At 39.9% G+C, this 24274-nt stretch overlaps 2 protein-coding genes across 11 annotated transcripts in view; both read right to left on the bottom strand.

Annotated features, from left to right (window-relative positions):
* FAM149A (family with sequence similarity 149 member A) overlaps nucleotides 1–2725 on the bottom strand; it is a 33523-nt gene extending 30798 nt beyond the window's left edge. For 2 of the 4 annotated variants that reach the window (XM_054825182.1, XM_054825178.1), the window contains exon 1: nucleotides 2235–2710. In XM_054825182.1, the coding sequence (XP_054681157.1) occupies nucleotides 2235–2536 (302 nt within the window). In that variant the 5' untranslated portion in view covers nucleotides 2537–2710. Of the gene's footprint in view, nucleotides 1–2234 lie in introns of all 4 variants that reach the window. The other 2 variants (XM_054825180.1, XM_054825179.1) reach the window with 2 other exon arrangements.
* A 383-nt stretch (nucleotides 2726–3108) lies between these two features.
* The window catches only part of TLR3 (toll like receptor 3), a 36858-nt gene continuing 15692 nt past the window's right edge, over nucleotides 3109–24274 (bottom strand). The window contains exons 2-8 of one of the 7 annotated variants that reach the window (XM_054825165.1): nucleotides 16804–16864; nucleotides 15535–15684; nucleotides 14873–15161; nucleotides 12163–12611; nucleotides 10596–10787; nucleotides 7181–9006; nucleotides 3109–6554 (exon numbers count right to left, since the gene is read on the bottom strand). In XM_054825165.1, the coding sequence (XP_054681140.1) occupies nucleotides 6326–6554; nucleotides 7181–9006; nucleotides 10596–10787; nucleotides 12163–12611; nucleotides 14873–15161; nucleotides 15535–15684; nucleotides 16804–16815 (3147 nt within the window). In that variant the 5' untranslated portion in view covers nucleotides 16816–16864 and the 3' untranslated portion in view covers nucleotides 3109–6325. Of the gene's footprint in view, nucleotides 6555–7180; nucleotides 9007–10595; nucleotides 10788–12162; nucleotides 12612–13115; nucleotides 13333–13354; nucleotides 14213–14872; nucleotides 15162–15534; nucleotides 15685–16803; nucleotides 16865–24274 lie in introns of those variants that run through there. The other 6 variants (XM_054825167.1, XM_054825168.1, XM_054825169.1 and 3 more) reach the window with 6 other exon arrangements.

Here is a 24274-nt window from a genome sequence, read left to right on the forward strand (position 1 = left end):
GAAATACCAGCTCATACACATCACACTTGGATTTATTTTTGGTACTAAAACCAAGAAACAACTACTAGGAAATTATAGGCAAGCAACGATGATTTGGTTCTGGTACTGTTTATATAAAGCATCAACTACCTTCTAAACAGAACTGTGTCAATACACTTCAAATCAGATTAATCTCCCTGTTCCAGAAAGGCTACTATTCTACACAAATGCAGAAAAAGTTTAAGTCTGAAAGAGCTTACAATTTATTCTGAAACAAACCCAAATGCATTAGATGGGAGTAGGGGGGAAATAAAAGTAGTACATCAGGGAGAGTTTGCGTTCCTACTTGTATTATTTTCACAGTGTTACATAGCTTAGTTATCTGGCAATTGTAATATTTCAATTCATTTACCATTTGCTAAAATAAATTTGTAAGTATCTAGATAAAAGTCTGTGTTTACAAGTATGTATTATCAATGGTTATTCAGGAGAAAATGATCTTTACATGATGCTGACATTGGTACTGCCAGTTACAGTTCAGAAAGCAATCCTGGAGTCATCATGGACTTGATATACAGTGACAATCAAAGCCACCGACAAAACACTGGTCCACATCAGGAAGGATACTGAGACAGAAATGGAAAGCATCACTTGGCTGCTGTGTAAAACCTTATTACGTCCACAAACAGAACACTGTGCATAGTTCTTTTCCCTGCATCTCAAGAAATACGTAGTGCAGTAAGAGAAGGGCTACAAACATGACTAAGGGAATAGAGAGCCACCTCCAGAGGTAAGGCTAAAAAGGCCGGGAGTCTCGGAGAAGACTAGGAGACAATGTTCTCAAGGTTTACAATCACGGAAGAGGTAGATAAATTAGAAGATTAATGATTAATATACCTTGCAACACAAGAACTAGAGATGCTCCTTAAAATCAGAAGATCAGCTTAAACAGGCATAAAAGAAAAATACTTTTTTTTTTTCCAACAGAGAACAAGCAGCGACTTTCAAGACATTGTTGCTACTAAAGCTTACAGAAGAAAACACTACTAGCATGTTCAAAAACAGATCAGCCCCATTTACAGACATTAGGCCCATAAATCGATACCAAAAGGACGAAATAGGTGCCTACCTTCTGACATACCTACTCTAACAACCATGAATGCTGGGGAATAAGCAGAATTTCTCTGCCAGGGAAGAGCTAGAGACTGATTCAGAAAGCCAGAGGACTATCATTTCAATATTATGTGACATGGAAACCAAACTAAAAGTAGAGGTTCTAAAATCCATCTGAAAGTTTAACAGAGTACTAAAGAGATTTCAGTCCTAAAGAGTTAAAAACTTAACTGTGTAAAATATATTGATTCCTATTGACACCTGACAAAATGTTATTCCGATTATGAGTAATAACAAAGACTAGCGTAGTTTAGTACTACAGAGGCGACAATCACGATGTTCATGTAATATATTAAAGTAGCCCTTTGTTTCTTGTAAGAGTACAAAATACAAATACAGTACAGCTATTACTGACTTTACTAAGATCTCCTGCTTTACATATACTAAGAAACCACTTTCTGCTTTACTATACCTTTGCTTTAGCAAAATATCACCAACTGAATCCTACAGCACGCACACTTAACAGGCTTCTTTTATCTTCAGCAAAACCTCAACGTTTCAAGGTATAGCTTGAAGATTACACACAGAAGCATCCAAACAAAATTTCACAGCCGTTATTGACGCTTTAGATTTTTACAAGGCAGTGACTGAAATGCCTGCTTTACCCCGCCGCTGCAACTTCGGGGCAGACTTTGATACAACTCATACACCTGCACGCTGTATCTTTACCATCCCTGCTCAAGCTCAGCACACCCCGCGCTCCCTCCGGACTTCGGCTGCTCTCCCTGCTCAGTCTCTTCTACAAGCCTGGGGCGTTTTTCCCCTCGGGGACGGGGCCGTTTTCTCCTGCCCATGCAGGACCGGGCTCCGACCTCCGTTCCCCCGACATACAGCCGCCCGCCTTTCAAGCGGGACCCCAAGCGTACCCCAGGTCTTTACTTCTTACAGGCACCGAAAACTGCCCTCGTGAAAACCATCACTTTTACTCTTGAAGGTGCACTTCTCTACCTCCAGCGTACCCTACCCCTGGGGGAAGGAAACTGCAGCGTAGAGAAATCCCTCTCAGGACACGCACGAGCGGAAAGGGGGGGACGGGACACCCCCTCCCTCCCACCCCGAGGTTTCAAGGGGCGCGCACTCACGCGGGGCACCTGGGGCTGCAGGCCCCCTCCTCGCCGTCGCTCGCAGCCGCCGCCTCCTCCCCGATGTCGGGCAGGGTGATGAGCAGGGCCTTGGCGCCCGTCCGCCCCCCGGGCTCCTTGTCCGCCGCGGCGGCTGCCGGGCGCGGGGGGCGGCCGCCCGCTCCCCACGGAGGCGCCGCCCTGCCCGGGGCGCAGCTGCCGCCGCTCGGGGGGCGCGGGCTGGGGGGTGGCGGGGCGCGGAGGCCGGGGGGAGCGCGTAGCTTGACGAGGAAGGAACCCAGGTCCGGCGCCGCCACCTTCATGGCGGCGGGGCCCGAGCCCCTTCCCGCCCCCGCAAGCCGGGCTGCTCACCGCCTCCTGCCCGGCCCCGCCGGCGTTGCTAGGCTAAACAAACCCCGGCGAGGCACGCACCGCCCTGGGCAGGGTACAAAAAGCCTGCGAGCCGCCATCGGCCTACGCACCTGAGTGTCATATGGGAGCATAGGGCAGTAACCTGTTGCAGCCTGTAAGTTAATAAAGCACGGCATTTTCCCTTTAAAATCCCACTTTATATTAAGGCGCAGAGACCCCCCCCCCAGGGTCGCAGGGCCCCACTTCACACCCTTCCGTTGTGCACTGCACGCATTTGTGTGTGGAAGGGCTTTAACAGAAACAGGGGGCAAGATCAACCCGATCCAGCACACCTTGTTACCCCACATCAGGCAACCACAAAAGGGAGCTGCGAGGAGCAACAGCCCACATGCAATGATGCTATCCAACAATCCCAGTATCAAAGACATTTCTCTCTCTTGCTACAACTACCAGGCAGGTGGAGGCACACGGGGGGGGGGGGGGGGGGGGGGGGGGGGGGTGTGGCAGGACTGGGGCAAACACCGTGCTAGCTTTGCAACATAGGGATATCTGGATAGAGAGATGAGCAGCCATGCTAGCAGCAGTCTGGGGACACTGCAATGGCTGGTGGTATGGCCAGGACAAACATTGTGTCAGCTCAGAATATGGCAGGTAGCATGGCCCTTGGCAGCATCCAAAAGAACAGCACAGGCTAGAAGCTAGTACCATTATACACATATACATCAAGCAACTAGTTGCACTGTCAACTTAAAGCTGGCAGCTGCTAATAGATGACAATCAAGGATACAAAGTGGGGAATTTTATCCCTGCTTTGTCTTACTAGCACATCAAGGAGTGCAATGGGGTGGCAGGGTGGGGCATGCACAACACCAAGTACAGGACTGATATTTGAAACTGGGAACATTCTGCCTTGCTCAAGTCCTTTAGATATTCTGTTTTCAATAGAGATGATTGCTTTTCAGTCCCAGGTAATATCTTTGACACTACAAGTTTGGAACTATTTTTCATTTATTTGGTATCCAACTCCTCAACAAATCAGCATAATGTAATCACTGGGTAGTAAAGAAACCACCAAGGTCAGATATAGACTGTTAATCCTGAAAGCACTTACAACTCTTCACCACAGTAAGCCCTTTTATTTACTCTCAATATTATTGTCAAGCAAATGAAGAGGAGCAGAACAGAACTAGGTAACTTCCAGACAAACAGGGAAAATTTATATGAAAATTTTATGTCAAGCATAATTGCTGATTACTATTGGCCCTGTGCTTATTGCTTTTGTGCTTTTTTTTAAACCTCAGTCTAATTCTCATTGTGAGCTTTTATGTCTTTTTCTGTTGTAAATTACTTTGAATGTAGGTACTAAAACTGTTTAGAATGCATAGTATTTTTATAATTTAAAATTATTTTCACTCATCAGCAAGTACTTTTACTTTGTATTCTTAGCTATATTACAAAACTAAGCACTCATAACATTTTTTCACTGTTCAGAGACTGACTTTGGGGGCATTTGTAGTAACAAGAAAAATATTTATAGAATTTAGATACACTATCATTTGTCAGGGTTTAAGGGCCAGAAAAGACAATTTGATCATCTAGTCTGACCTCTTGTACCACATGTCACCTCAGCATTTCTCCATGTATTCTCTGCATCTTTGTCATTTTTAATATCCATGTGAACCTGCTATCATTTTCTAAACAATTTATATTGATGTGGAATGAGAAATTCTGCTACTATGTGTCATTACAGATTTAGGGAACATAGAAACACTTTCACATGTTAGTCTTTAAATAAGAGAAAGAACAACTGACATGGTGCATACCTGGCACCCCATCCTTACCAACTTGCCTCCTCAACTTTCATGGCCTAAGCATGAAGAAAGAATTTGTCACTTCACCTGAAAAGGTCAGAAATATGAGATGAAAGCATCACAATGGGGATAATCCTATTACTGTAATTAGGGAATCATCATCTATCACTTCAACTGTAAACAAAGCCTGTTTTGTTTTCACTCAGGACTTCCTGAGCAAGCGAAGACAGTCTACACTCCCTTCACTCTTCCAGTGCATCCAAAAATCATCTCAATTATTCTCATTTATGTTTATCATTATGGGACATATAAACCTATTAAAACCCAACGTTTTTCATCTATGCATATAACAAATCATAAGAAAAGCTGCTTAAAATGTTAAGTGTTGAACTATCTGAAAGCTGTTTTCTAAATCAGTAAAATAGCATTCCTGGAATAATGGTGGGATTGAAAATGATGAGGGAAATGCTAGGGCAAAAAAGCAAATTAAAAATATTCCTGAGCTACTGAAGGGTCTAAAAACTGACACCTACTAAAAATTGACAAAGTTTAAGGTCCTTAGAACCACAATTAAATATTAACAAAAACATACAAATGACTGTCTAATGTCTAATTTACAATAAATTATGTTCAAACACCCATAAAATTGCAACCAGTCTCAAACATTATAAATGTCCTTTCAGAGCACATTGCTGGTTCTCAGCTCTCTCCAGATCACACTACTAGCCCATATGTTTGAACCTTAATGCTCTAATTACTAACTAGTCCATGTTTCTGTAAAGTATGTTAAGGAAAAAAATCAAACTAGATGAATATATAAGAAATTAAACTACAGAATTCTATCGGATGTCTTTACAATTTTCTTCTGATCTATCAAAGGCAAAACTATATACAGTCATAAAGAAAAAGGAAACTAGATTTCAAATTTTGTTTTGAAGTTTTTTTCTACTCTACCTGTGACTGTCACCATATTTCTGATACAGTTTAAAATTATTTCTTTTCGAGGTTTTGTCATTGTTTTACCAGTAACAAAGTCTTCAGTAATGAAATTACAGTAGCACCACCTCCCCCATAAAGTTTTCTTCTGGTTATGCTACAGAAATATCTATGCCTTGACTCATTTTGTACAGGTGCATCAGCCGTGCATATAAATGCTCAGTATAAATGTCCTTCTGCCAGCTCTCTGAATTTCAGTAGGGAAGAGCAAATGCTTTTTTTAATCATATCACATTGATTCAATCAGTTGACTCAGACTGAAAAATCTGGTTTTGATAGTCACCAGTACTAGCCTCCCCTCAGAAGGCATAAGCAATCCTTGCTGCGTGTTCTGAACAGGCTGCTCACAGGGCTAAGTTTCTTTCTATGGCTTTCCCTTAAAATAAAGGTTTTAAAACACACTTTCAAAATCTGTTTCTTGTTTTCAACTACAGAAATAGTTTTCCATGTTACTTACTGTGCTTCACATGGAAAGGGAAAGCTTTCCAATTTTAATTTCACTGGATCTCCCCCTGTGTTATAAAAGCAAGCAGTAGTGCCCACTCTACCTACTACACAGAATTTGCTATTTTATCATTATTGTGTTCTTATGCATATTCCTTTAGAGAGTCTATCTTTTCTGCACTACATCAGATGGACATTTTTCCTAGAACATAAGGCATTCTCACTGCTTTTCAGAATTTCTACCACATTTCACATACATAGACTGAAATGACTATCAATCACGATCTACTTTAACATGTCACTTCAGTGCAGGTGAATTAAAATATCGGCAAAAACATGAACACAGAAAAGTAAATTTAAATTATAGTGACTCTTACGTATTTCCAGCATGACAAAATTTTTCAGGTCTTCCTGAAGGCTTGTTAGTTTTCCAATGATAGAAAATATGCAATAAAATGACCCCATAATTCATATCTGTACTTTCAAAATTCAGTGTGCTTTACTGTTAGATTTAAGTGCCATCACTAATTGCTGATGAAATGCGCTAACTCGTTCTTTCTGGGCTGGCCAGTTCAAGATGCAGCAAGATCTGAACATTCCTCTTCTCAGGTGAAGTGCATGATACAACCTGTAGTCTTGGATATCATGAAGAAAGATCAGTATGATGGAGTCCCGACTTTGTTCAATAGCTTGCTGAAGAGCATGATACACCTTAAAACTGAAGCAAAAATAAGACAAAGATACATGTTTTCTTTCATGTGGAGGAAAAAACCAACAAATAGTTCTTTTAATAGCTCACACAATAGCACATTGCAAACTCAAGGACTGGACTCAAATAGGAGTCTTCACATCTTTTCTATGATATAAAATTATCATTACTTATTTCAATTAGTTACCTTCTAACTAAAGAAAAAATAATCCTCTAAAAATATAACCTAAGTCTACTGTCTTGACACAGTCTTGTTTAAGCAAAGTTCCTTTCCTTTCAAGATCACTACATAAGAAAGGTGAAGACTCATTTAAAGGCAAATAAAAATAATCTTTGGATGTTAGTGATCTCAATTATTACTCTTTCAAACATTAATTTTAAAGAAAGCAATCTGCACAGGTGACAGCTTGACTTTTTGGAAAAAAGTATTGACAGACACTCAAATTTCCACTAGTGTATATGTAGAGCAATTAACTAACTTAGGAATGATACTGAAATTACGATATATTAAGTATAATATATGAAAGTTGAATTTGCATGGTATTTATTAACTTTCACAGCCAAAAAAATTACCTCATTAAAAAATCTATTAAGAAATTTTCTCCCTTACATATAAAATTTAATATCCTACTCACTTTTTGCACCAGGGATCCTGTAAGAGATGTTCAGTCACAAGAAAAATAATCTTCCTGCTTGTTTTTATACTGTTAATTGTAGCTTCAAATTCAGATATGCCTGCTTCAAAGTCCCGTTCTTCTAAACAAAACTTAATTTGAAAGTGGTAATTTTTTTCCAGAGAGATTAAATTCTTAGACACCCAATTCTTGTCCTGTCTTGCATGAATAACATAGGCATCATAATTAAACTCTTCCTGTTGTCTGTCAAGTTCTTTAAAACCAAGTATTCGATTTACAGAAATATTCCAGTAGAAAGCTATTCTCCACCCTTCAAAATGGATGATAAGAACAATAAAAATGAGTAGCATCACAGTAGTGGTAGTTATTACAAAGAGAAGTTTAAATGGAGCACTGTCTTTGCAGGCTGAACTATCAAAACGCAACACCAGACTACCATGGTATTTGGATGGGGTGTTGCAAATGTACTGGGACCACAATCCAGGTATATATGCTTTGGTCACATTAAGCCAATCAGCAAACCAAGCAATGCTTTCACAGGTGCAATCAAATGGATTGGAATCCATCTCTAGTATTCTCAAGTTCTTGAAAGCTGGGCCAAACACTTTTTGTTCAACTGAGGTTATCAGATTTTTCTGAAGGTTCAAGGAATACAGAGAAGCTTGGTCATCAAACAGAGTTGCTGGAAGCAAATTCAAATTATTCGATCCTAAATCCAAGTGTTTTAATTTGAACAGACCCTTGAAAACCTGAACTGGAATCTCATCAAGCCCGTTTGATTTTAAGTTAAGAATACGCAAGTTACGAAGATCTTCTAAAAAAAGAACAGGGCCACCTGGATTTGCATGTTTCCAAAGTCGGGCTAAATTATTGTGCTGCAAATCCAGAATGTCAAGTTTGTGAAGTCCATCAAACAAGTCGTCTTTTATGTTTGCTATGTTGTTATTGCTGATGTCCAGGACAGTCAGATTTTGTAGAGGATGAAAAGGTGAAGGAGAAAGTGCCAGATTACTGCAACCTACTTTTCTCAGCATCAGTTTTCTAAGGCTTGGGACAAAAATGAATGATTCACTTCGCAAAGTCAAGTTTTTATTATAGGAAAGATAAATATCTTGTATATTATTGAGACCTTTAAATTCATGACCTGTGAGCTCTTGACTAATTTCATTGAGACCAAGATCAAGAATTTTCAGGTGTCCCAAGGAAGAAAATGCCCCACTTTCTATTGTGGAGATTCTTGTTTTTGTGAGGTTGAGAAGCTGCAAACTGGAATTAGCAAGTGATGAAAATGTTTTATTAGTTATTCTTTGTAAGTTTATGTTGCAGTTACAGAGACTCAGGTATTTCAGGTTATTCAGACCTGTGAACATATGAGCAGTAATTCCTGGAAAATTGTTATTATCCATTATAAGGTACTCCAGGCGGTATAACCAATGAAAGGAAAAATCTTCAATTTTCCCAGTGAGTGAATTTATCAGATTCAGATGTTTGAGGCTGGATAATCCATAAAATAAACGTGAAGATACATGAATGTTGTTATGCTTCAGGTTTAAGTATTGTAAACTTGAAAGCCACTGAAACGAGTCATCTTCTATCACAGACAGAGAGTTTTGGGAAAGGTTTAAAACTGTAAGGTTTGTTCCTTGCAGTCCCTGGAAAGTTGACTTGCCAATGTAGGAAAGCTTCACATGGCTCAGTGAGAGGTTCTGAATCGCTGTGTTTGATAACTCTGTACAAAGTTTCTTTGTGCGATTTTCACCAAGTTCAACATTGTTCAGCGTGAGGCCAAACAGATTTCCAATTGCATGTAAGCATCCTACATGAAACTGAAAGGAAGAGAAAAAAGAATTTTGACCTGAACAAGAGGATTATGTAGGAAAGTTGACCCATAAAGCCAAAATTTAGAAAGGCTTTCAAAATGAGATTTTCAAGCAGAACATAACTCCTACACTCAGATTTTTCCACAGCCAAGTTCACACAAATACTTCTTGGAGTTTATACTTCTTGTGCTAATAGTTCTAAAGTTCATAATATTATCATAATTCTGAATAGTACTCTTTTAGAAGATAGAAAGTTGCTTAGTGAAATGCAAGTTAATTACAATTTTGTAACTACTGAAACTCTTTCCCTAGAAGTATCTTAGAAATTGAAATAATGGTTTTCTTGGGCTTTCTTTTATTGGTATCCACTGGGGATCCCAATATAGTAGTGCAAAACCAGATGTACTGTACAAAAGTTATTTAGGCCTTCAGACAGCCAAGAAGAAACCCAGTTTCTCTGGGTAAGCAGGAGCCACACACAAAATGTGATACTACACACTTGCTTCCACAATGTAAGTCACAAGACTATCATAGTGCTGGCCCCTCATCTTGATTCAAATGTCAGCTGAATGATTAAATACTCCATTTGTCAGAATGATTCAAATGCATAAGGCTGCTTTTCAAATAGCAGTAGCATAAAATCAGAGCAGATTAAACTAGCATAAAGTAGTACTGCCCAAGAAAGCAGTGGTCTCATCTACTTATCCACATGCCATAACCTTGTGCCAACATGGCCATACATGCAGTCACATGGTGAACCAGACATGGAACCAGCCTGACCACAAGCTCACCAAGACAAAAATACCTGTAGAGTTTCCCCAGTAATCCAGTGCATCGCCTCATTAAAGCTTGTACCAGAAAGAGGGAGGCATGAAGCGGCCAAAAGAAAGAGGCAGTGGGATTGCCTCTCAGCAGTGGTACAAGCTTATGTCACCTTAAAATATTCTTGTAATTTCAATGTACATGTTCTTTACAGGTCAATCAACTGGGGAAAAAAACCAAGCAAATTCAATATTTGCATGTTGAGGGTCAACCAGTTTAGAACTGTAACACCATCACTCTTCAAAGAACCATATTGTAACACTAAGAAGCAGGTCAGAGAACAATGAGGTAAGGTGGTAGAAAAAACACCCACTTGTTTAAGGAGTGAGTAGACTTTTCTGCAATGATTATTTCTCTGGGGTACCTCACAGGCATAAACAATGTTCTCTTTGATTAATTAGGAAGCAAGACCTAGATCATATAACTAGCCTTGCACAATATTGCACTTTTTCCCCACTTAGAAAGTGGTCAGTTGTTCACCTTCAGCACATACAAAAAAAATCCTGCATAGAAAATACATGGTAAAGGTTCACAGGGCTACTTGAGCTAGCTCTTGAGACCTCTGAACTTCATGGAACCAGCTCTCACTGATTTCAGTGGGTGAAAAATAATTATGTGCATCACTACTGGAGGTCAGGAGTAATGCTGTATACAACAGAATGGTTTTATCTTGGACCTCAGTGGATAAAAGATGTAATATAAATGCCCTACAATCATAAAGAATAAATTGTGATAGTTCCCACTGTTGAATTTCTATTGAAGAAGCTTCTTACCTCTTCCAGTGGATTTGATGACAAATCGAGACTATTCAGTGACGTGTTGCTGAGAAAACTGAAGTCTTCCTTTTTTAACTCAGCAATTTGATTGTTATCCAATCTGAGCTCACGAAGGTTCTTCAACTGTTGCTGCAATCCTAAATTTGCTGACTTCAAAAAATTATGAGATAGGTCCAAATAACTCAAGTTCTGTGGAGAAGATGCAAACGGAAAAGTATAAATTTTATTTTATATAATACAAAACCATTTTGAAATATTGCCTTAGAGTCTAATTGATTGGAAATTAGTTCCAATACTTGAATAAATTTGTAGTAAAGAAAGGGCAGCTCCCAAGCTCCTACAGGAAGAAGCATTCTGTATCTTCCACTTTCATTGTGTTCGTGGTCTTAACCTGCTAAAGTATCTACTGCAAACCAAATTACTTTATCTGAAATTCCTTAATTCACTGAAAGCCCTCCTGCTTCAGATAAAGTGATAAAAGCTAAAGTCTACAGCTGGCTGCAGATACAACTACTGCAGTATTAAATCTTGCATTCTACCCTCTTCAATGTGGTAATACCCCCATAAATGGAAGTGAGGAAAGCAGAGTGCAGTAGGAGGCTACAAAGATCAGTGCTGTACACCTTGTAATACTCCAGATCATGCCCAGGTGCTCAGACTCCTCCTGCACCTGCAGAGGAGGAGATGCTACCCTAAAGGCAACACCACAGAATGTGCCTTGAGGTACCCCAAGCCTGGCCTCCATCAGTAACAGGGCAGCACCTAAGCAAGGAAGGCCAGAACTTCAGTTCTGTTCCCAGCACCAAAGCTGGTTGTACTCATTTGTATTTAGTTGAGTCATCAGTCCTATGATGCAAGCAAGTACATTTTATGTAACTGAACTGGAATACTGAGTTTAGCAGAAGAGTTCAGACTTGTTCAAAACAACATGCATGCTCATTAGAACATTGTACAATAACTAGTATCCACACACTGTCTCTATTTTCTTTTGTCCTCAGGCCCTTTTGTATGATTCCCTGCCTGGTGCAAAGACAATGGAATAGTCTTTTCCAGCTCCTCTGCTGGTCCCCCAGCCTCAGAGATGATACAGAGAAAAATATTTAACCATGTGTAAACTACCAGGAAAAACAAAGGTAGAGTAAAAACCTTTTTGCTCTTTCTCTATCCCCAAAGTCCCAGGAGAGACTACATTCAGCCTAAGCACTGGTCTTCATGGTCTGAGTAATTACACCTTGACCTTCAGAATTTAAGCTGGCTACCACTTTTAGACCCCAGGCAACTCAGATTCCACACCATCCACTTTGCCCTCAGCACAAATCCTGTATGGAGAGGTACCTCAGTAGGATACAATAGGGAAAAGGGGAGGGAGAGCATTGACTCATAAGGATGGCTGAGACTCCAGTGTGGTCTAACACAAGAAGCCACTAGGCCTTTTCTTTAGAAAAACAATGAAGGAAGATTATATGCTGGGTATTTTCAGATGCAAATAAGCAGTTGTTCTGTACACACAGAACTTCTCCATTTATACTTTATTTACATGAAAAGGTACATTTCTAAAGCTTACCTCCAGGGTTTTGAAAGGATCGTTTTTACTGTCTATTCTGTTGTATCCTAGATTGAGCTCAGTCAGGTTGGTGCAGGAAGCAAAGACTTTGTCAGGGAGCTTGTACAATTCATTATGTTCTAACTTCAGAATCTGCAACAGGGGCACACTTTGGCACAATTCTGGTTGCAGTTTAGAGATGCTGTTGTAGCCTGCATTCAAGTAAACCAGCTGGCTATACTTGGTCAGATTTGCAGGACCTAGTTGTCTTAGCTGATTATGAGAAATGTCCAAACCCGTTATATTGTTTGGGAGATCAGAAGGAATTTGAGTCAGCTTTAGGTGACTGCAGTCAGCCATTTCATTTCGGATCTGACATTGCTTTCCAATGGATGCACATAGCAAGCAGACAGACACCAGCCTGACAGATAAGCTGCTCCACCACAGATAAGCACTTCCCATCATTTTATCTGCAAAGGCAAAATGAACACAGTACAAGTTACAATCATTTTAACACAACTTATATCTTAAACTGAAGGCTAAAGCAAGCCAGGCTCAAAAATCATGTCATTTTATAACTGAGCAAACACTCCATATTTTTCACCTATAAAGTAGCACTCATTTCTGCATAAAAGGTATGTCTAATAATCTCCCTAAATTAAGATTTTTCTTTAAAAATAGTATTGTCTTGTGTAAAAATAATTACATTCAAAAAACTACTAAGACTTTATTTATTATTAGTGCAAATTTCCAACCATTTTCTCCTGATTAATTTTGCATTGCTTTAACATGCATAAAATACGACAAATACACAGGCCCTTCAATGTTTATCACCGAGCTTAACCACACTGAAAAGTATCTATAGACAGCCCCCTCAATGTTAATCACTATGCTCTGAGCTTAATTACACTTAAAATATTTATAGTTATATGCAGTAAAAATGCCTAATATACTGCTTATTTTACAGTTCTTACCAGTTTGTTTTACAAGCCAGCCACATAAAATTCTAACCATCTTTCCATCTCATCGCAAAAGGAATACCAGGCTACAGAAAGTGTGAGAGAAAAAGCAGACAAAATAAATCATTACCAACCTAATCAGAGAAAGAAGCAGAGAGGAGCCAAGGTGTAGAGAAAATACTGTCCGTAGATTCAATACATTTATTCAAATACTTCCAGGCAAACTTACACGTTTAAGAATTTATATACCCCACCTCATATGTTTTGAGCATTTCCATTAGGGTATCAACCTCTGTCTGCCGGTGCTCTAATCTTCAATGGCTCTGTTTACGCATTACATTTCTGATGAATCTCAGACCTTCATATTTTATTCAGTTTTGATTTAGTAACCATAAGATTTAAATTCACCCGGTAATCTTGTAATATTGCTTTACTGGATAAGGAAGAAAATTAATTCCACACAAGTACTGATTAGAATAGAGCTATAAGAGCTCAAAATGGTTTGACTAGCCTGCTGAGTCATAGAGCTTGTCTAATTAAATAGTATTTCTGCTAATCAAGGGCAGTCCAGTGTATCTTCCATATCATTCTCTACGGAATGAATCTTTAGTAGACAGAGAACAAATATTTTGTGAGTGCTTGCCAGAATATTTTTCCATGCTTTAGCAAGAACAGTAAGTAAGCTTAGGTTCCTCTGCTTTTTTCCTTTTTTCTAAAAAATATACAGCTTATACTTTCACCCCTGAAGCTTTGAGTGTTTCTACAATCTCCATATACACATATCTGTATGGCCTTCTGCCAACAAATTTGGAACTTACCTGCCAACCTCAATTTACCAATGAGTTAGGTGTCAGCACAATAGGCTCCCAGGTAGAGAAGACTATCAGTGCCCTGCTACAGAACAGGCTATAAAAGGGAATTTAAACTTAATTAACTTAAGAATCTAGGAGCTTCTCAAAAGACTAACTCCCAGGAATATGAGCTTTCTTAGTGCTGCAGCTCACATCTTCCTTTGCTTGGAACCTGTGATTAATTAACATGATCTAGCTTTGAGCACTTTAGATATTGCTCAATAGCAAACAATGAAATAGAAATTAAACCAGCTCATTTGTACAGAAAAAAGCCTTCAGAACTGATCCTTTTTAAAGAGAAGAGTTTTCAATACCATAACAAAACACTAAGGAACTGACACTGCAACCTGCAGCCAAACAGGAGTTTAGCAGGTCAGACCCCAGGAGAGTTTAGCTTCGTAGGTGACCTGCCTTTTCAGAGGACACACATTAGGACTGTTCCAGTGACAAAAAGCTACATTATAGTGGCCAAAGAGGAGGCCTATGAGTGCCTCTGTGGGACCAACCTGGCCATCCAGGGAGAGACATCAGTAAAATACATTGGGAGTAGGGACGTAAACAAGAGAAAAAGCAACCTAAAACAAAAGTGTACACAAAGGACTACCAAAGACAATTTGAAATAAACCTTAATGAAAAACCAATGCCTGCTGGACACTGCATGTGGGCCTGACCCATCTCCTGCAGCTCACACAGCCTGGCTCTCCACTCACCTGGCAAACAGGGAAGGGAGGGGGACAGCAAATAACTGAACCTGATAGTCCTGCAGACAGCCTGACCTGCTACAGCTGCTGCTGAACACAGCACCCATGTCCCTGTAGCTGAGTAAAATAAAGGACCACTTGTCCTGCCTCACACCTCTGCATTCCAGCTGCTATAAGAGTAAGGAAAACAAAGGGGGAGCTTGTCTAACAAAAGCTTTACCTGTGACATGCATCCTTCTGAGGGTTTGTTTTAGGGAGATCAGATAGCTGCCAGGCTCCTTAGCAGTTGTTGTCAGCTCATCTAAGTTTGAAAGGCACAAGAAACATGCTGCACAAACACAAATCAGGTCCTTTGGCTGACTTCCAGTGAGGCCTGAAAGGCTGCCTTTTTCTGCTTTTTTCATTGCAGGAAGTCTGGAGTCAGCTTGAGGTGTTTTATGCTTTGGTTGGGGATCCAGTGAAGAAAGCACACACCTGTTATCAGACTTGCAGGACAGTGTTACAGAATACTACTTATGGAGAAAAAAAGAACTAATGACAGTTTTAATGTTATGATAATGTTATGAGCAAGAACTTTAAAAAACTGGAGAATTTAGCAGGGGAGCTTCCAGAATCTCCCAAGGAGGGACATTCTCACCTCACCTATACTACCTCTTTTTTTGAAAACACAAAAGTACCCCCTGCCAGCTAGGGACACCACATCCAGGCACAAACACCAAAGCACACTCAGTAAGTAAACAGCAGTAGAACAGACTTTGCTAATTTGCAAGTCCAGAGAAATCCAAGATCGAGGAAACCACCCACGCTCCTGAGCAGTACTTTGGCTTTGTACCTCTGATACTTGTGTTATTACTAAGAAAGCGAAGAACAGCATCCACTTACCACTGTGGGCTTTATCTTCTTCAGTTTAGAGGCATCCAGGCACTGCAGAAGTTTCTCAGCACACAAAAACCATGAGGAAACACACCGCCCAGCGCCGGAAGAAGCGAAACTGAAAGTGAGGACAGGCAGACTGCACCGAATTGCCGTGACCTGAAATGTTTCAGAGTTGCAGAGGGTGGAGATCACGTCTAAGCTCAGAGTTAGGCTGACACTTGTGATTTGCTGACAGAAACCTATTTAAGCACATAAATACATCACAAATTAGCAGCATCACACAATCCTACTTATAACTCAATTATAATTTATTCCTAGCTAATTCCAGTGTCTCTGAAAATTCTAGAAGACACACCCAAAAGCAAATTGATACAGGAATATACAAGTATCTCTTTTAACGTAGAAACAAAGCACCAATAGGTTCCTACAGTGCCACATAAAGTATTCCTTTTTTAAAGGGAATTTGTTTACATGAGAGTAATATATTACATGAGATATAATGAAATATTTTCTATTGTATTAAAAATAAGAAATTGTTTGTAAAAGTCCAAGTAAAAGTTTTAGGTACAGCTTTTAGATATGCATCCTTTTCATACCGTTTGTGAATTCACATGTCCCTGCTTTCCCAGGGACTTAACCATCAGTTTCCTTGAAGGGACTTTCTCAGTACGAGCTTTTGGATGTGACAAAAGATGTTCCTGCTTCAACTACATTGGCCACTGCAGGGCTCATCCAGACATACTTCGGACACACCAACACCGAGTTCACCTTACATTTTTAGGCAGTCATGCTATGCCTCGAGTGGAGAGTGGGTAGCTGCAGACTCACCCAGAAAAGGGTAATCTTAGGCTCTAATTCTTCATTCAAAGTGTTTGAAATTACACCCTACAGCTGTATTAACCACCTGTCCATCAGGAGCTCTGAGAAGACTGTGCTGGTTTCTATCCTATATCCCATTAAATCTGCAACTACTGACAGATTTGCTGTGGAGCCCAGGGAAGTAGGCTGGCCACTAAAGATGTTACTTCCCACTCCTGCGCTCTCAACTCTTTCAGCAACTGCCTAACAAATTAATACTTATTCTTGGAGTTACAACAAACTGGGACCAGAACCAAGCTCCTTTGGAGCTGAAAGACTCTAAAGCCTGTTTTATTCTCATTTCATAGTTAAACCTTGATCCTCCCTTTCATCTTAAGAGAAGGGCAAATTTCTGTTCTGTGCTGCCCCTGTATGATTCTGCAATGGATAAGGTCATCTGATCATAAGCATAGATACCTGAAGCCACATGAAGTTACTCTGAAGAAGATTTTTCCCTTTGTGTTTTGTAACTGCTGCTCTGGAACAGAAGAGATCACATTGATGGTAAAGAAGCATAATTAACAACCTTTGCAGATCATTATTCCAGCATAGCAACACTATCAGGTATTTTCCCTTTTATCTCCCCCTACATCATACTCCACAAAGTTTGCTTTGATCTCACCTTAGAATTTATTCCCTCTCAATCCTCTCTTCCTTATACACATAGGGGACTGTTGAGAAGTTGGAGTTGTTTCAGGCACTATCTGATGCTTATGAAGTCGCTAGTTTTATCAGTAATGCCTTTCCAACATTAATAAAGTCAGTGGCTCAGGGAGACAATGGCACAAGGGTGCTCAAAAGCTCCACTCTTGTGGAGCACTTGCACTGAGGGTAAGAACATTTATTTTATTACAGAAAATTTCAGAGCAACAAGCTCTTGTAAACATTTTGCAGCATGATTTACAAGAAACAGCAGATACTACTGTGCAAGGTAGACTCTAGGGTATATACAACCAGTACAGGTTCAGCAGGTATGATATTTCTGAGGGAGAGGACAAAGCGGACACATCTATGCTTATTTCAGTAGTGTGAAATCACATCAGGTTCTCAAGTTGCCATAACTCAACTTTAGCTTAGTTAAACTATACTTATGTTTTAATGTGCTGGAAGGAACATGGCAAACTCATAATGGAAAGTCAAGCAATCCACATGCCCAGAGAATAACTGAGGGGAAAAAATACGCAAAAACTAGGCTCCCACATTATGGTCAAGGAAAGTAGCTTGAGCAAGTTGGTTCTGAATGGTGACAAAAGGCAGGCAAAATTCTGAAGATGTAGCCGTTTCACGTATCTTTAACAGCAGAGTAACCAGTTGCTGCACAGACCTAGTTTAAGCTTATCCAAACTGTAAGTCCAGAAGGGTGGGGACATGTGTAGTATCTCATGGAACACTCTCAGAGCAAACATGCCACCAAAATTTAGCCTAGGAGAAAAAGCAAAAAAGGAAGTCTACTGATCTTAACCTGATCTTCAGATACAAACAAGTACGTTAACTTAGCACATGGCTAATGTGACTTCAGTGGTTTTATACACTATGAATCAGACTGCAAGCATCAGGGGGAAGACCCAAAGTGACAGAACACCTGCAGAGACTTCCCATGACTATCAGCCACTCAAATGGTGGAAGTACCATACATTGCAGTTGGATTCAGACATCTCATGCAGCAATGAATGGATTCATGCAAACAGAATTTAAAGATGTCTAGAAGTGAGCCTAGCTACCAGGAGAAAGCTAGCTGGAAAGAGCAGAGCTGACCAGTTAAGATCTGAGGCAAGCCTTGACAAGGGACATCCTGCAACATCACGGCAGAAGGGAGGACAGTGTGGCAGACAGCTTGTACCTACCTCCTGAGACAGAATAGATGCTGCTTCTGTGTTGTGATTACATTAATTCAGCTAAGTTTAATTAAGAATCTAACCGGTCAGGTGCCTTTTGGGTACAATAGCTCCTTTAAGGCAGCTCACTCATCACTGCTAATTTACAGGTAAAAATTGAATTACAGCATTAGCTTTTTGTGGACACAAAAGTCAAAATGGGTATCTGAGGACTGACATGAACATAGTCTGCCTTACAACTGATCTCCATTAGCCTTCTCCTAAACCTCTGGGTGTTCAATGACAGCAGAATTTGCTTCCATGCATTTCTTTATTCCTAGCTGAAAACATGACCTGGGCAGGTAGCCAAGAACTCCAGCCATTGTTTGGGATTTAAGCTAAGTAGCCAGCCATGAGCAGTGGCTTTAGCTAAACTGTCACCTGGAAATAACATGCAAAATGCCAGCAGACATGAACAGAAACTCTACAGCATTTGCTCACAGCTTTGACACTGTGGCATACACTTTCCTGATGTGTTGCACTGACTGTAAAGGTCAACTGCAGAACAAGTCACACTATCTGAAAAATTCTGCCCCAGTAAGAACATTCACAACCTCATTTCAGTACAATTAGGCTGCTTTTCTTAGCCTAGGCAGGAGGCAATTTAAAGAACTAAGAATTCAACTCTAGGATGGATTCCTGTTCAAAACCACCTCTCTGTATCAGGACAATTAAAGGCAGCCTTTGCAACCCTTTTCTCTGCATCTTCCGCTGCTCCAGCATGAAGAATGCATTGCTACCAGTACACGTGTCATAGTAATGCCTTTACTTTCTATCCAGGGAATTCTAATCCTAAAGAGAGAACCCTGGAGCTAGAGAAATGAGAAGTCAGACTCTTTTAAGATAACCTTTTAGTCAGGGTTAGAGAAGGTCAAAATGCTTCACTTCATTATTTCAACATTTTTTGAGAGGTATCACAATGTTTCATGTGCATGCCACTGAATTTATGTGTAGATATATTTTGCTATTAAATGTTTTAGCTTTTTATGTACTGAAGTAGTAAAGAGGCTGGAATGCAGGACTTGAGTATTCTCATGTTGCAGGAATTTTTGGCAATTTCTACCTCTAAAAATTGCCCAAAAGGTGACAGCCTTAAAATCTTGTTCTTGTCCCAACTTTCTCCATTAAGCATGCATATTAAACATTTTTGCTTTGCCGTAGCGTTTCCCAGCATCTCCCCCTATCTGTCTGGTTTCAGAATCACTTCCTTTTTGCTGTTCTCCCTTTTTCTGGCACATTTTCATGTTTGTTTTCACAGTATATTTCCAATAGAAGAATCTATATACCAATGCAGATCATATACCATTGATCCCACACCAAGTGATTTCACTGTGAACACAGGAAATCAATGATAAAGTAGAAATGCCAGCATTTGATTTATACTTGTGTTTGTGTTGCAAGCTAGTACAAGTCTACCACTCTTAGAAATATTTTTCCACTAAAAGCAATGTAATCTCTAGCTTCTAGAGGTAAGCTGTATTTAAAAAAATGACAGCTGCATTTGATCCTTCCATTTACTAAAATCTCTACTCAATTATATCCAGTAGCTTTGTGCATTGCATCTTTTCTTCAGTACTCAGTGGCCTGAAAGCCTCAAATGCTCAGATTCACTTTGAGCACAGAAGTCAATAAATATGAAAATACACCCAACACAGCCCACCCTTTTTTCTTCCCACTCCCAAGAAATATTTGGCTGTGCTGACAAGTGACTTCAAAACCAAAATTACTTCTTTACAATGGGCCCTGGTACATCCCTTGTCCACACTTATTCTGTTGCATCTCATGAAACTACGGAAACAGTGGCAATAAGTTATTCTTCAGGTTATTTTTTTTCCTCACCAAAATAAATCTATTTTCAACCCTACCAGATTTTAGTGGTATGAAAGGAAACCCCATCAGCTGCCAGGTATTAAAATTTTCTAATGTGTGTCACAACAGCCATATACACAAGTTGCTGCATCTAACTTCACTTACAAGGTACCAGACAAATCATGAACAGTGCTTTTAAATACAGTGAAAACTCATTGTGAGCCTTCCAGAAATATCGCTGCTTACATGGTGCTGGTGGAGCTCAGACAAATGATCCTGCTTCTGTATATTCTGCCTAATTGTGTGGCATTTTTGGCAATGCTTTGTTTTACTGGGAAGGATCCAAGGCTAGTTATGCATTGCTTCCAACAGGATTTTAACTAGTTTTAGATTAACTAGAACAGTATTATGTTGCTTTCAGTAGCTATAGCTTTTGGTTAGCTTAGGAAGATAGCCAAAGAAATTGTAACAGTCTTTAGAAAACCAGATGTTTTAGGGGAACAGCTACTTAAACGAAGCTTTTGAGGAAGAAATACCAAGTCATTTCAACTTTCTCATTTAATTTTGAGATGCTAGGAGTAGTTTATTTTAGTAATGGTAAACATAATACATTTTAAATGTGACAACAATAACAACAAAGCAGAATAAAAGTATAGGATGAACTAACATGATTCAGTGTTCTTGAAACAAAACTTCTGTTCTACAGGTGGTTTAAATTTCAGTTTTTCACTCTGAATTGGAGTGGACACAACAGCCATTTGACTCCAACAGTTTTTAGGTCCATCATCAACAGTGCCATTATGTAACCCACACTCCTTACAAGAACAGTGAAAGTTAGGAAAATGTTTCCAGAGAAGAAAAACAAGAAGGGTCAATCATAACTACACCAAAACTATCAGGCTTTAATTATAATCTTGTTGGATTAAAGTCTGAAGACTGAATCCCAATACCAGCACATTAGATACTTAGTAAATTCATCTTCAGAGCTTAAACATCTGTTGCTATTCAAAATTAAGATTGTGAAAGCTTTTCTCTATAAATAAAGTGTGGAACAATATCTTTCAATTCCTTCTCCTAGCCAGAACAAAGGCACAAAATAGAGAAGTATGTCTTAATTTGACTAGCTAAAAAAATACTTGGTTTAACAGTTGATATAGATTTCCAATTTCATTTAATTTGTAAGGCAAGTTTTATGTAAGTATTAGAAGTATTACTATTTTGGACAGCAATTTTATTTACAACAAGCTTACATCTTTTATAAAATGTTTTCTTGGATATAAGCACTGTGCCTGATTCAATGTCTTGAAATTAGAGACTACTACAATTTTTTCTATATTGAACAAAATACATTCCCTGGGTCTAGTTTCTTTTTGCCTACAGCTTAATGCTTTGAGCACATAAAATACATTTCAAAACATTTGTTTGCAAATACCAATAGGTATTTGCACACAAATGACACAATCCAATGCACGGTAATAGCTATACTGATAAAGGGATTTAATTACCTTATTCCCCAGTCACTTGGCTATAATTTGGACCCAGTGGGGAATTTAACAGAATAATAGTACGACAATCAGACTGATTTTCATTAAGGAAAGTTAAAACTGCAGAACAACATTAAGGAAGTATGGGTCACCACAGTTCAGCACAACTAAAACAGCATGCCTGTACCATTGGAAACTGGTTATCAGTTGGGTTTCTATATTCTCAGGGGGTACTTGAGGATAACATAAATGGCCAGAGAAGGCAAAAAAATCTTTGTGTTGCACAAACAATGAAAAATGAGATCTAGAAATCACACACTTAAAATATGGGTCCTTGCTGTGGTAATGAGACTTCATCTGAGGCAGACAGAAACCTAGGAAGCATAAGGACCAGGGATCAGAATGGAGCATATAGAAAAATCCCATCTAAGACTGCCATCTTGCCCCACAGCAGGTTACATTGGCTGACCTAATTTACCATTCACTGCTAGTAACACAGGGACAATACAAGTTGACTTGACAATGAAGTACACCACAGGGATTATTTAAATATGTCTAATGAGTTAACATACATTTGAAACTTTGTATTATGAAACTAATTGCTGATCATTGTTAATTTAAAAAGATACTAAGAGCTAGAAAGATTCAGGAAGAGATGATTTTACATTCTGCAGAGAATCCTGCCAAACACCACAGCTAAATAAAACTAGAAGTGACAGTCCACATTGAAACCTGCTTCTGCTTTTACAGACTGTTCAAAATCAGTCTAGATCAGGAGGATCTGCACAGGCTACTGTCACAGACCACAAAACACTACCCACAGTATAATGAACTTAAAACCTGTAGTACGAATTGAAAACAAACAGAATATTACACAGGAAAAGTACAGGAGTGAAAGTGTTGACAGCAGTAGCTTCTTGCAATAAGAAAATTTGTGATGGGACTGTATAACATGTACATTGCAAAAAAGGGCAAAAGAGCCAATCATCTTACCACACAGCTTAGCTCAGAGCCCACAAATTGTATACCACAGCCTGACACCTGAGCACACTTAAAAGGAGCACATCCTGTCTGAACACCAGGAGTAACAAATCTATGGTGCTTCAAGACAAAAGAAAAAGCCCTAATGTTCAACCTAAAACATTCCTCTCAAGTGAAATGAGACAATACCATAGCCTGAAATCATTTCAGTATACAGATGTTAAGACCCAGAAAGTGAAGAAAGGAGGTCTCAAATTCCTTAGCTCTCAGGGATTGCCCATTTTGGGTTTGCACAGCAAGGTTTTGGTAGCAGGGGGCTACATGGGTGGCTTCTGCAAAAAACTGTTAGCAGCTTCCCCTAGGTCTGACAGAGCCAATACCAGGCAGCTCCAAGATGGACCCACTGCCAGCCAAGGCCAAGCCCATCAGCAACAGTGGTAGTACCTGCGTGACAACATATTTAAGGAAGAAAAAGGAGTAGTTTTTACAACCAGAGAGAGGAGTAAGATGTAAGAAACTCTGCAGACCTCCAGGTCAGTGAAGGAGGGGCAGAAGGTGCTCCAGGTGTCACAGCAGAGATTCCCCTACAGCCCATGGAAAAGACCATGGTGAGGCAGGCTGTCCCCCTGCAGCCCATGGAGTATGATGGGGGAGCAGAGATTCTGCTGCAGCACCCCACACCAGAGCAGGTGGAGGCACCCAAAGGAGGCTGTGACCCTGTGGGAAGCCCACACTGGAACAGGCTTCTGACTGGACCTGTGGCCCTATGGAGAGAGAAGCCCAGGCTAGAGCAGGTTTTCTGGCGGGACTTGTGACCCTGTGGGGGACCCATGCTGGAGCAGTCTGTTCCTGAAGGTCTGCACCCCATGGGACTCATGCTGGAGCAGTTGAACTGCAGCCTGTGGGAAGACTCACATTGGAGAAGTTGGTGGAGGACTGTCTCCCTTGGGAGGGTCCCCACACTGGAGGCAGGGGAAGAGTGTGAGGAGTCCTCCCCTGAGGAAGAAAGAGCAGAGACATGTGATGAACTGACCAGAACCCCCATACCCCCTGCACCACTGCAGGGGGAGGAGGTAGAGAATTCAGGAGTAAAGTTAAGCCTGGGAAGAAGGGAGCAGGGGACGTTTTAAGATTTGGTTTTATTCCTCATTGCTCTGTTTTGCTTGATAATAAATGAGATGAATTTTTTTTTTAAGTTGAGCCTTTTTTGCCCATGATGGTAATCAGTCAGTGATTTCTCCCTGTCCTTATCTTGACCCAGAAGCCTTTTGTTATATTTTCTCTCCCCTGTCCAGTTGAGGAAGGGAATATGATAGAGCAGTTTGGGTGGGACCTGGCCTCCAGACAGGGTCAACCCACCAGATTGCTTTACATGCCTTCCAGTGAATATTAAAGCTCACTGGTAGAAACATTTGTAAGCAGAGAATTAAGTTTGGGGTTTTTCATTAAAAACTGAGCTTTAAATCACTTAATACCTGTGCTGGAAACCAGTCTGTATGGCAGTATGTTGTACAATCTTTGCTCAAAGTAGCTAAAGTGTTGCATAATAAATATTTTCAACTGTTGTACCAATGTATGATACAGTAAGAATAATTAAATCAACCTCTGATTTACTACAAAACCAGTCTGTTTGCAAGTGTTTAAAGATGTTTGAAAATCAATTTGTAAAAGCTTCTACTCAGGTGTAGTACTGATCACACAGGTATATCTTATGTTGAAAGTTATTTTGAACATACATCC

Source organism: Grus americana, chromosome 4, assembly GCF_028858705.1.
Source record: "Grus americana isolate bGruAme1 chromosome 4, bGruAme1.mat, whole genome shotgun sequence".
Taxonomy (NCBI): Eukaryota; Metazoa; Chordata; class Aves; order Gruiformes; family Gruidae; genus Grus; species Grus americana.